The sequence below is a fragment of the Sphaeramia orbicularis genome, chromosome 18 (assembly GCF_902148855.1).
Source record: "Sphaeramia orbicularis chromosome 18, fSphaOr1.1, whole genome shotgun sequence".
Classification (NCBI taxonomy): Eukaryota; Metazoa; Chordata; class Actinopteri; order Kurtiformes; family Apogonidae; genus Sphaeramia; species Sphaeramia orbicularis.
This window is the reverse complement of record NC_043974.1, coordinates 31,388,554-31,402,217: the sequence shown is the minus strand read 5'-3', so window position 1 is coordinate 31,402,217 and position 13,664 is coordinate 31,388,554. Positions and strand designations below refer to the sequence as shown.

The 13,664-nt window shown below is 37.3% G+C and overlaps 1 protein-coding gene across 1 annotated transcript in view; it reads right to left on the bottom strand.

Moving 5' to 3' along the window:
- LOC115438332 (phospholipid-transporting ATPase ABCA1) overlaps nt 1–13,664 on the bottom strand; it is a 419,337-nt gene that overhangs the window by 228,760 nt on the left and 176,913 nt on the right. Inside the window, exons 23-24 of the mRNA XM_030161907.1 lie at nt 6,838–7,052; nt 2,085–2,163 (exon numbers count right to left, since the gene is read on the bottom strand). Of these exons, the coding sequence (XP_030017767.1) occupies nt 2,085–2,163; nt 6,838–7,052 (294 nt within the window). The remainder of the gene's footprint in view (nt 1–2,084; nt 2,164–6,837; nt 7,053–13,664) is intronic.

Genomic DNA, 13,664 nt, shown 5'->3' with positions numbered 1-13,664 from the left:
TACTACTACTACTACAACTACAAATACTACTACTACTACAAATACTACTACTACTACTACTACTAAAATACTACTTCTATTTCTTCTCCTGTTACTGATAGAATAAACTAATTCAAACTGATTCTCTCTCATATACACACACACACACACAGAGTATAGAACACAGACAGTTGAAGCTCAGGTGTCAGGTGATCAGCATCAGCCAATCAGGTCACACATGACTCAAACTAATGAATACAGTCTCCTGTCATGTCTGCTGTGTTTCTCCAACATTTCTCAGTGTCATTCTCCAGCTACATGCTGCTTCAGCCTGAACATGGACTCAAACTGGCATGTCCCACCACCACCACCCCCGACCCCCGAGCCCCTCTCACGATTTCCACGTGTGGAAATTGTCTAGTTATTATTATTGTTTCCTAATTCATTTGCTTTGCAGGAACTGCTAAATACCGATAAACATAAATTAGGTAGCACATAAGCAAGAATCCAAAGTAAGACTGACATGAACATTAAGCTTATCTCAGTATGGTGTTGGTTTGGTTTCAGAGGCTGGTGTGACAATTTAACAAAGGGCAACATCAAAATCCAAAAATGGGGAGTTTGTTCATAAAAAGAAACTTCACACTTTATCGCTCTGGAATTCACTCACATCTTTAGCTACATGAAGAGGTGAGACTCACCACAACATTTGTATTCATTTAAAGGAATGATATTTTGCTTTTTTAAATTGAATTATGCATTTTAAAACATTTCCCTGTGGTCTACATATACTGTAAATGCTGCAATTGGGTCTGAATTCTTCATTATATGTATAGATGTAAGTAAAGTTTATTTAGTTTTGATAGTTAAGGACATATTTGGCTATTTTGCTGCTTGGTTAAAAAGCCATGAAAATTTACTGCATTTTACTTTCTACAAATGTTTAAGCTAATTTATTTTAAGGATAAGATGCCAAAAAACCAAAAAACATGAAGAAAACATCCATGTAAATACTTTTAAAGTTCAATTACTAAAAGTTACGCAATCCAATATGGCCGCCACCCTTTAACATCACAATACGCAATTTTTCTCATTTTCAGTTTGCCTGTATCTCGAACCACTTCCGAGCTACAGCTTTTTGAGGGTTAACAAAAAATAAGGAATGCAAAAAACAGGTACAAAAGTCCAGAATCACAAGGGGCAAAATGAGAACAGGTGGGAATGAAGGTACAAAGGATGATGTTACAGAACAGACAGATAACATTTTATTGTTTTTATTTTTATTTTATGTTTTTATTTTTTGTTTCTGATTTTTGGTTTATTTATTCTTTTTACTGTTGTTGTTGGTATTATTATTGTAATTGTTTTGTATTGTATGCTGTTGCTGATTTTTGGTTTTTGTGTTGTTGTGTTGAGTGTATGTACATCCTGTTTGTTGAGTGAGTTGTGGGAAATTGTTGGTGCTTTGTTTTTGTGTTGCTGATGACCCCAGGAAGAGTAGCTGCTGGGGTATGCAGCAGCTAATGGGGATCAAACTAATAAACTAAATTAAACTAAACTAAACAAAGGGAAGGTGACTGTTGACCAGGACAGGAACTACTGAAGAGGAAATGGAACCCAAACCATCAAACTGTACCTCATGATAAAAAATAAACTGAAGTCGGGATAATACAGACTCTCGCTGTGTGTAGTTTTTGTCTTAGGAGGAACTATCAAGAAAAAAAGTTCTTGTCAGTGTACACTTTATTCCCAACAATGACAAAAAAACTCAGAACTGATGGATCGAAACCTGGTGCTATTTATTATCGCAGTGAGTGCTGGGGTACAAAGCTTCTACAAAAGAGCAGCAAATCTCACAATGAGTGAAAAATAGCCACTTGAGACTGTACCTTTCACACACATTTGCCATCAGTGGCTGACAAGCGAGCAACGCCGAAGTCCAAACTCAATACGGCGCGAGGTTGTAACTCCTCCAACAAAAAAATACTGAACGGACTGATGTTTGTTTATTTGCAGTACAACTAAACGCTCATTCAAAGCTCGAAATTGTAATACCAATGTTTCAGACTTCATGCAGTCGATGTGTTTGCTATTGGACGTTGTACCTGATGGATCGGGGCTGTTCCAGCTCTGGCTGCCGATGCCGTCATCTGGGCTGATGCTCCTCGAAGGACAGTCTTTCTCCTGTTAATCAGAATAGGATTAGAGAGGTTTTTATCATGCCTCACCACTTACAATGATGAACAGAGCCTCCTTGACAACTCCTGTGTTGCATTAATCAAATAATGGATACCATCCAACGGTTTCTATGTAATTGCTTTAAATAAAGCTGTATGCGTGCAATAACGGGTGATGCAGTCAACATGAGGCCATTATCTGCTGGAAATGTTTCCAGTGTAAAAGTCTATTCAATAGTAATAAAAATAACGGTAGCACTTTACATTACGACACTGCAGCAACACTGTGATAGTGGGTAATATTTAAGTAACAACAAGTAATTAACAATGGGTAATAGCTTGGTAAAAAACAGTGGGCACTTGTTAGTAATATGGTTTATTTAAGTGTAATAACTGGAAAATAAAGAAGGATTTATTTTGGTATTTACATTCTGGCAATAAAGTGGTACTGACTGGATTAAAATAGTGAAATTAAAGGTGATCACATGATTACTATGAGGTTGTACAGACATGTCAAAACACGTGGTGACTCCTGCATGTTAAACATCAGTAATTATCGTATGATTCCATATAATATTGCTTACTTTCAGCCTCTCTTATCAAACTATTACCCCACCATGTTATTAAAAAGTAAGTGTAAAGTGCTACCACAATAACACTTAAACTCCACCAGCCAAATAATGTAAAGATATGGCGATTTGTTCGACTTTTACTGGCTGTGTAATTGTACAGGGGGTGCTTTTCTACCTTGCCTGTGAAAGTTGTTTGCATGTTTATTTATTTATTTTTAACAAATGGCTCCTCTCACCTCAAAGAGCCTGCAGACTAATGGTAATTGCTTCAGCCCTGCTGGCATCAGTGCTTCTTGTTCATTTGCTCCTATTGATTAAAACGAAGTGTGTGCGAGGCACCACTGGCGAGCCAAAGCGCGAATCACCCCTCTCCCCTGTGACAATTAGTATCATCCAGCACGTAGGCGTTTGCCAATTCTCATGCTGGGAGAGACTAAACACAGATCATTATAGGGGGGAGGCGGCGAGAGAGGAAAAAGAGCTCTCCGGAAAGTCAGAGGGAGCCATGTTCAATAATAGACTCGACTAAGACGAGGTTATTGTTGTGTCAAAAGGCCTCGTAGCTCAAGCTTCTTGCCTTAATTCATAAAGTCAAAAACACTGATCTGTTCAAATCACATCACAATGGTTTTATGGGAAGTTCTCGGAATAAGAATAAAACCAGAGTGGTAATTGCAGAGTCACACAGGGGTCCTAATCAGCACAAATTTGTGTTTATCTCGAGGTAATGAGACCACACATCCAGCGCTGTCTATCAACAGCCATGTGCATTATTAAGGAAGGAGTGAATCCCCTTTGTACTTAATGAAACAACATCCAGATTACAGTGTCAGCTAAATGCCCCAATTTACTGTAATGTCGATTATGGAAATAGGAAACTTGAAGAAACACAACAACCCCGCACTGTTGGGCATTTTTTTTTACAAAATATTTTTTTCATTCCCAACATTATTAATATATTTGGACAGTTCACTGCTGTAAAACTATGATTAGATCAGTGGTTCCCAACCTTTTTAGGCTCATGACCGCATTTTAACTTCACAAATTTCTGGCGACCCCAGACATTCAAAACGGAGACATTTTTTTTTAACTAAAATTAATTTGTTTTTGATTATGTAATAGTTTGCTATACTATGCTGCAAATAAATGTTAATTTTAGATGACATTTAGTCTATATAATGTATATTATTATGGGCAGAGGCAGAAAAGCCAGGTGTAGATTACTGCACAAAGTGAGAATTTGATTTTCCTTGGTCAGGATATGTACAGTCAGTCCAGCTTGGATTTACAAGGCTGACAATTGACACTGAACAAACAAGAACTCAAACCATGAATTATGAAAGAGCTGCAGAATCTGAAACTGACCACAATGAACATTTGACAGATAAACAGTACCACAGTGTTTCAGTTTCAGACTCAGAGTTTGCCATGTCTTTTATGGATTGGGATTGTCTCTATCAATTCACCATATATTTTTTTATTAGTAAGTTTTGGGTTTTTTTTTTATCAATTACTAGAAATTTCAGGCGACCCCATTTGAATTCCAGGCGACCCCATGTGGGGTCCCGACCCCAAGGTTGAAAGACACTGGATTAGATGCCTCATTATATGCAAAATTAAGAGCAAATACTTAAGACAAGACGTGTCGAGTTTAGTTCAGGGGCCACATACAAGCCAATATGATCTCAAATGGGTTAGACCTGTAAAATAATGACACGATAACCTATAAATACTGTCAACTCCAAACTTTTGTCTTTGGTTTAGAGTGAAACTACATGATGAGGCTGTTTACATGTACAAATTACCCTTTAAAAAGTGAATAACACGAACAACCTGAAATTTATGAAGAAAAATAACCGCAATTTTAACAATATTATGCCTCCTTCTGTCATTCACACATGTGCATTACAACTTACAGATCACAGTAGATCTACAAATACAAAAAACATTCAGTAACAGGCAGAATATTGTTCAAGTTGCACTTTTGTTTGCACATGGTTTTTCTTTTTAGTCCGTTTTGTTGGGAAGGGATTGTTTGTAAATGTAAACACTGTCATGGACGACCTGTTTTGGTCCATGAGCCGTGGGTTTCACACCCCTGCTGCAGACTATGATCATGTTCAGTTTGTCTACACAAGCTGTAATACATTGTTTTTACTCCAGTTTGTTGGAAATGTTCATAATCTGAGTTGTGATAGAAGATATTGAGCTAAGAGACGACAAACAATATTGATTAAAAACCTGTGGCAGCTTCTTAGACAGCCTTCATAAAAGATGAAGGCAGAAGCACCGACTCAAGATGAATGGCTGAAAACTGTCAATAGAAAATGTGATGAAGAGCAAATAGACCACAGGACGAGAGATCAGGAGGAACGACAATGACAGAAATGATTGAAATCGACGATAAGTAGGAACTGGGTTGTTGTTGCAGGATCCAGGCCTCCCTAATCTGCCTTTATGTTCCTTTTGTGTATGTGTGATGTTCCTGGAATAAATACATCATGGGTACATTTCAGTGTGGTTTGGTTTATGTAAAATGTGTGGCGTTTCAGTCACGGTTTATGGTTTTTATGGCTGTGCACATTTACTTATAATGAAGTATCGATTGAGATGGCGTGCTTCATTTGGCAACAGAACAACGGGCCTCATCTGTATTTTCTTACCTGAATTTGTTGGTACTCTGCAAATAAACTTAAAATAGCCTCAGAACATTTATGCAAAAATGATGGAACATTTACACAAAAATGATGGAAGGACTGGCTGCCATAGGAAATGTAAACATATCTTTTTACTAAATGCAAACAGTATTAAAACACTAACTTAAAAAGGTTTTAACAAACAAATGAACTAAATAATAATGGAACAGATGTAATTCTATCGCATCAATTGCTGTCATAATTAAAAATATATATATATACACACATTCAAAATGTAACTACTACATTAAACAATAAAATATGAGGGCTTAACAAAATAAAAGTCACAAAAATCTATATGTAAAAACTAGAAAATGAATAAAACAAATAATTATCTGAAGAGCATTGTGTATCCGTTATATCAGCTAACTGTCAAAAACAACAATATTATCTACTTTGTTAAATCAGCTGTTCTGCACACGTCCAAAAAGACTCAAAAAGAGCTGAAATAAGTCTCACAAAGTAAAATCCCCTGGTCTGCAACATCTCCCTCCTGTCCTGTGTAGTAGTTTACATGCACTGACACAGTAATAATGCACTTTTCAGAGCTAGTTTTACAGACATACTCTGTTATTAGTAACTGTTGAGAGTGGGTCTTACAAATTTTACGTCAAATGTGATTGGCTCTTCCTTAAGATATCACATGAAGGGTTTTTTCTTATTGGTTTGTTTTATCTGGAGCCCATCTTGTGGTGGAATATGTTAGAATTAACCTCAGTAAAATGCATTTTCATGATAGGGCATATTTAACATTTTTATCAGATATTACAGACTTTAAGAGTTATTTTCCTCTAACTCCTGAGGAAATACTTAAAAATAAAACTGTTTACACTGGCTGGTACCCTACTGTCCCTGTTTCTTTAATTGTAAAATTATTTAACTTTTTTTGCTTTAGTGGACATGTTCACCCTTAAAACAGCATCACCGCTTTCTCTAGTAGTAGACCCATTTATTTATTGAATTTATTTCTAAGTCTGCACAATAGAGAAATAAAAAGCAATAATAAAAAACAGAATTTGTGCGGTGTGTAGTGATTAGCACTTCCTCACTGCTGCTAATGTGCGCTTATGCTAATGGTACAGTGTGTGTATTATGATGGGTAAAATGCAGACCTAATTTCCCTACAGGCAAGAAGTCAATAACATTAAATAAAAGACAAATTTAATAAATAGAAACATGTATGTTAAGTGCTTTTTAAATAAGAATTGATGTCAATATTTTTTGAAAGAGCATACGTGTGCACCTCAGCTAATGGCAAAAGACTGATTACAAATGGGCAACTGTAATCTGTCAATTCAGAATAATTATGATTCACATCCAAACAGTTATTTCCATATGCAACAGGAGTTTTTCCACATATATGAGTGAATGAGGCCCGTTGAAACAATAGCGCCATCCCCTTTCCGTTCGTACCTCTTTGACCTGACTTTGTATCATGCCGTTACGCTGAGCCGTCATCTTCTCAGTCCCGTCTCGGACCAGGGTGAGATAGTATCCGCTGCCGAAACGCTTCTTTAGGAAAAGCGAGGAGCCACAGCAGCGCATTTTTCCGTGGGAGATGATGGCGATGCGATCACCTAAGATGTCCGCCTCGTCCATGTGGTGCGTCGACAAAATGATGGTGCGACCTTGGAAGAGACAGGAAGAGAGACTTGATCGATTTCACCCGGATGGGCACAATAAGAAAGTGTACTCTGTGTTTGAAGAAGTGCTTGTACTTGACTGAATGTCTGGAGTAAAAAAAAAAAAAAGAAAGAAAGAAAGAATGTGGGGAAAAAAATAAAGTACGCTGTCCAAGCATGAAAATACTGTAAGTGAAAGCACAGACTGGAAATTAAAAAAATAAATAGGCCTTCAAAAACATTTTTTTCCCCCTTTCTTTGGACTTGTTTGTTTTGACAACTGTCGTTATGAAAAAGAAGTCTGACAAGAAAAGATGCCGCAGATCAAAACTGTTCAAATCAAGCCAATATCACAATCTGTCTCTGCATGGCTCTCACTTATCTCCTTACTGCTGATTCCACTGTGTATTTTTTATTTTTTTTCTTCTGCTTATCCTCATGGCAACAAAGCAAACTCCAGAAGAGAGTGTGGGCGTGAATCTGGGACAAAATTAAAATTATGATGAAGGCCACCCTAAGCCTACTTTCCGATGTTTCTATGAGACCATGCTTCTCTCTCCTTTGGGCTGTGAGCGCTTTGATTCAAGAGGCATCAAACTGAGCACAATTGCAATGACAACTGCAGCATGTATTGCAAGGTTACTCACAGGTGTTCTAATCCTTTTGATATCACGCTGAATCAGATAACACATATTAATTATCACATACCCCAGAAATAAAAAAAAAAAAAGGGACCGGATTTGTTATGAAGTCACAGCATTGTCATGTCTCTGTGGTTTGCATGAAAGAAGAACACAGAGAAGCAGGTAACTTCAGATCTAAACATGTTCCAAAGCAGAGGGTATTTGACACTTTTATTATCATGTGAACCCTGTTAGAAGGCAGCAAAAGGCTAATTACAGTTTTTACAGATAATAAGGCTAAAGAGTAAAGCAGAGCTGGATTTCAGGAATATTAATATCTCAAACCCAGGGAAAAGTCGAATACGACCGACTGATCCTGATAAAACATCACAAGTCGTTATAGTCTCATTTGCTTCACTTAGATCCTTTAGAAAGTGGGTTATTCTTATGATTTTAGGTCTAATGAAATGTTTTCTTCTCCACCGTGTGGTCACTGACTGACAGCTCGCTCACCTGTTGAGTCATATTTTCGGATATTCTGCTTATTGAATAAAACATGTTTTCCTGACAGACAGCTGTAGTCGTGGCGAAAATGTTGCACAAAGACGACCGTCAGATTTTTTTCACACAAATGTTTCGTGATGCTTTCTATTACAGAGGGTGAACATACACCTCTTCCTTCAGCAGATCTCTCCTCTCAGTCTGAATCTAATGATAAAATATAAATGTTGATGAATGTGACACCATTTAACATTATTCTTTCAAGTTTCCATATAAAGTCATGTCTGAAAAATCCTTAATAGTTTGTGTGTGAATTTAACCGCCTATCTATATGAAAACACCTCTGAATGGGCAAAATCTGTGTATACTCTTGTTTAATATCAGACTACTTAGATTATAATTCCCCTAAAGATATGCATGTATTTTACACAATGATGTTAACTTTAACCAGCTTTACAGTCCCGTCTTGTTAGTGTAACTTGGCTAATGTTAGCATTATTTCTGTCAGCTAGCTTGCTAATAAATGCGCAGATACATTACATAGAGATAGCATTATTGTATTTATTAACATAAGTAGCTGAACTTATTTGAGTGCATCTGTATGTTTGCCACCCCTATAGACAGGTCCATTCAGGGATTATAATTATACGGGTGGGGTGGGGGTGATGTGTTCCATGACGTACATAGCTCACAATGAGTATGTGCAGACCATACAACCGTTCAAACTAAAAGTGAAACTTGAGACGCTTGACAAATTCCTGTAAGTCTCCCGCTGTTGTGCAGCTCATTTCCTTTCCCCTACCTTTGGAAACTTTAATTTGAGGGGGCAGGACGTTTGTTTAAGAGGGCATTGCCCCACCCCAGAACCAGCCCTGTATCAGCCCAATATCGTGACTAAATCTGATCCAATCTTCAAAAAAATGCCAGATCGGCAGCTGATACCGATCGGATCGGGACATGCCTACTTTTAGCAGTTACTTCTGTCATTACAGCTTTCAATAATCCTTTTTTTTTAAATCATCAAATAAGGTCAAAATGAGGATGATCAAATCAGCCTGATGAAATCTACCTAAACACCGCAAATTACCATTACGGCTAAAATTTACTTAGGGGGTCAAATGAGTGGCCATTTTTGTCAAAAAAAAAAAAAGTAGTAAGAAATGCATAGAACTGTGTTGAAATAATGCTAATACATTTGTGCACAGACTACTGATGTTATTTGACAGTGGAAGCTATATTTTCAGAAATATTGGATTTTGAATAGCACGTGTATGTGAAAACTTTTGCTGGTGGACGGATGTGACATTACCCATGATGATCTGGTCAGTACCAGTACTTTATTAGTAATAAACTTATATACTTACTATTGCTAATTCTCGTCTTATTCCTAAATGTTAGTATTGTGGATCTAAAACAATAACAGCTGACACAAAAACACAAAATGTGGCAGTGGACGGATGTGACATAGTTGTTCCAGATCCCATCATACTGATGCTCGGCAGCCATGTCACCGTTTACACTAATGATCCCTGTGCAAAAACTAGGATCAGAATTATTTATTGTATAGTTTAACATCATACTAAAGAGTAAATAACAATATAGAATTGTTATTTCTTTATAAAAATGCTTATTATTAGAAAACTGTTGATTTAAAAAATGACATGTGACATTCTTAATGTATGTTTTGGCGTAACATAAGCAGGATGGATCAGCACCATACTCCATATTGCAACCTGTAAAAATAAAACGTGATATGTAGTATATAATCTTGTAAGAAAAATTGGGGAATCTAAAAGAACAGAATATTTGTTTTTCAGGTAAATTCAGTCAAAATATAACTTGGCCATTTGTGACATGAAAATATAGCATTAATTGTGATGAAATTGGACATTTTTGAGCTGAAAACATAGTTCATATGACCATCAACATGTTGCAACAGAACTGAAATCCTGTAAATTTGCAGAACTTGCATTTACCAACACAAAGTTCCTTTGGGGATTCACTTATACTGATTTCTTATGCACAAAGACATAAATAAGACCTCTAAGCAAATTTTAGCTGATTAGGGAATTTTTTGTTTTTTTCACTGACTATTATTGAAAGAAGAGCTGTCTGACCTATACTTTGGCCAACCACTAGGAACATACTGAAACGTTTCAGCTTTGCTTTTAGGTAGATGTCACTATGTCCATAGTCTATGTTTTCACTTATTACTCCATGTGCGTCTGCATCTCTCTTCTCGTCTAAATATAGTCTCTTCAAACCCTAAAAAAGCTAAAATAGCAAAGAGTCAAAGCTTTAATAAAGTCATCCATAAACCAATGGGAGAGTTAAAAGTGCAACATCCACTTCTTTTACACAGTCTATGGTCTAAACATGGCAGTGAGATGCACACTCCGTCAGTGTCTGCCTGAATGGAGTTTTCACCCTTTGTCGACTCCATTTCTCTGTGTTTATTGCAAAAGGTCAGGTGCACTGCTGAGCGTGGCAGCTTTTTTTATTTTTTTCATTTTTTTCGCTCTCAGCTAGTTAAATTTGTATCCTCGCAGGTCACATTATCCCAGGGACAAGGACATACTCAGAGGTCATTAACTGCAGTCGGATGCAGAGTTCGGCTGTTTTGCCAACTATTTCCGCTCTGTCTCCCCTTCCATCCCGTCTCCCGTTCGCCTTTGTGCCCTGCCACCAGCTGAGCCGCTAAATCCATCCCTTCTCAGTTAAGAGACGCTGCCTTATGCTATGCCAAGTAAGTCTGGATTCGTATGTACCAACTCCAACAAAGCTGAATGAATGCCCACAACCAAGTCTATTTAACATAAGGGGAGGGGGGGTAGCAATGCTCATGAAGGGGGTGAGTTGAGGTCCAGTGTGACTGAGCCAGCTCAAACTTGCACGTGATTTTCCTGGGGATTTGCTGAGGTTTACAGGAAAAAAAAAACAAAAAAAACAATAATCAAAATGCCCTGCATCATCTGTGAGTTGGGAGCAAAATAAATGTGTTTGGACTGCAGATGGCCCACAAAGGTATTCTGATTTATAGTGTGTTGTGGTGCATTACAGCACAAAGTGATATATCAAATGGAGTTGGGTGTGTTCAAATAAATTGGTAGTACTCGTGCTTCGTATAAGAAAATGAGGCTGAAAGTCTGCTTTCTGTTATTTAGCTTCCTCCTTTGCAAACCAAGTTGATAAGCAGATTTTATGTATATTGGGATTTGGGTGATTTTTTTTTTTTTTTTTTGGGGGGATAAAACTGTGTTATGCTCCGTTTGAGTTGATTCAGACCTTGATGCCGTGAAAAGCAAAAAGTCTGAAAGAAATACAGCTTCGTTACAGATGCATGTTCAACACCACTTTGTATTTTTCAAACTCCCAATCAACGCTGAAGGTTTCATACGGATTATGTGTTAATACTTGGTAACTGATTGCTGAACAAGTTGAAATAAAATCTTACGTTACGCTGCTTCCTTCGAACGCTACAGCTGAAAGTTTACAGCTTCCACTCCACTCTCCGTACATATTTTACTAAAGCGCTGTGATCTCTGAAACGTCAACATTTTTCCGAGAAGAAATTGTCGGAATGTCTCGCACGGTGTAAAAGACAAAGGATCTCATACATGAAAGAAAAGCTGATACATTTTTATGCCATTTGTACTGCAACATTGGCTTCAACTCTACATTAATTTGTAATTTTGGAGCGTATGCATTATGTATGCTACTTCAATTTTTCACAAATGACAGAGAACCCCTAAAAATGCATGGAGCTGCAATCTGAGCACATAATAGATGAAGTTATTGTGAACATTAAACTTAAACTTTATCAAGTTGAGGAAAATACCAGGAAGAAAGACTTTGTAAAACTTTGGTATGGATAAATACAGTGCATGTAAGTATTATACATTGAAAATAAGTGCCTTGTCACACATCAGCCTTTCAATGTGTGTCTTTAAATAACTCATTTATGCTTCACAGCTGTTAACTTCAAGTGTTTTACAGGTATCAGCAACATTTTCTTTGTTCCCCTTGATTCTCATAAATGACTTCACCTGTGTATATGCAGCACATTTAACGCAGCACTTTAAGTTAGTATTCAAGGTGGGATTTAATGTAAGTGCTGCTGTTTACTGTGCTCTGTGCTATAGTATTCTGCTATATTATGCTGTTTATGGCGTTTTGGGGCAGCAGGTTTATATTATTAAACCTCATAACTGCTAATTAAATCCTTATAACTAACTTGGGGGATGTAAAAAGCTGTTACGTCCAGTGATTATATGGCTATTGGTAGCAGCTGCTGGAAAGATATATAATAATATTCACTAAATCAGGAGTGGAAAGCCATCCAACTGGAAAAATATAACTCGGGTAACTTGGAATATGATGAAATATATGTGCAGTTGTGTGAAATAAAATGCCACATTTATATTGTAAAATGGTACAGAATGAGGAAAAAGAAGTGAAAACTGAAAAAAAAAAAATGAAATGAGTAAAGTCAGGAATTACAGATAATAAATCAGAATATGGAAAATGATGTGGCTGCAGCAAAAACAGACAAGGAAGGGCACAAAGGTTGGCTTTAAAATCAATTTTATACATAGATACAATCCTTAAGGCCTGTTTTATAGCATAATGAGTGGGGTAATTTAACAATAATCGACTCCCTATTAATTAAAAATTCATAATTTGCTCATTTCCCCTTCAATCTTAACCTTCTACTGTGACGCAAAACAGAAAAAAAAGCACCTTTGAAGAACTGATCTGAGTGAAAATTAAATGACGGCGTGCTACCAGATTAGCATTTCGATTAATAATTCGCCAGTATTCTCATCTTAAACGTACACTGAGGGTTTAATGGAACAATTACTGGATGAATGTTGGGGTAAATATGAGGCAGAGTAAACCCATTCTGAATGTAATCAAAACAACACCTACTTCGGGCAATCCGGTCGACCTGTCTGTGAAAGACCTGCTGACTTAATTAGCTCTGAAGAACCAAGGTATTAAGTCCGATTTCAGCCCCTCAGCTTTTTCATACAAAGGGACCGCCTGTAGCCTTCTGTGCTTTTTTAAACTTAATGACAAACCTTGGTAACACTGTGGGACAAATAAGACTGGAGAGGCACAAAACACGAGTCATTCAACCAGCCAGAATGTGGGTGTTCTCATTATAACACAGTTATCTCCGGCTCCCAGTTGGAGTGAAAGGACTTGATTAGAGAGAGAGAAGCTAATGACACAGTGAGGGCGGAATGTCACTCAATGCACATTAAAGATTTAGACATCTGCGAAGAGAAGTGTTGCTATAATGTCCATGTCCTGCGTACAGCCACTGGCAACCGCCACATATATAAGGCCGGAGAGTGACAGGCTAACTGATACGGCGCACAATTAGGGACTATGTTAAATAGCAATGTCAATTAAAGCTTCCTGGATTCACTCATATTTCAGTCTATTCTGTTGCAAGTGACAATTCCTCTCCACCCACAACGCATTCAGA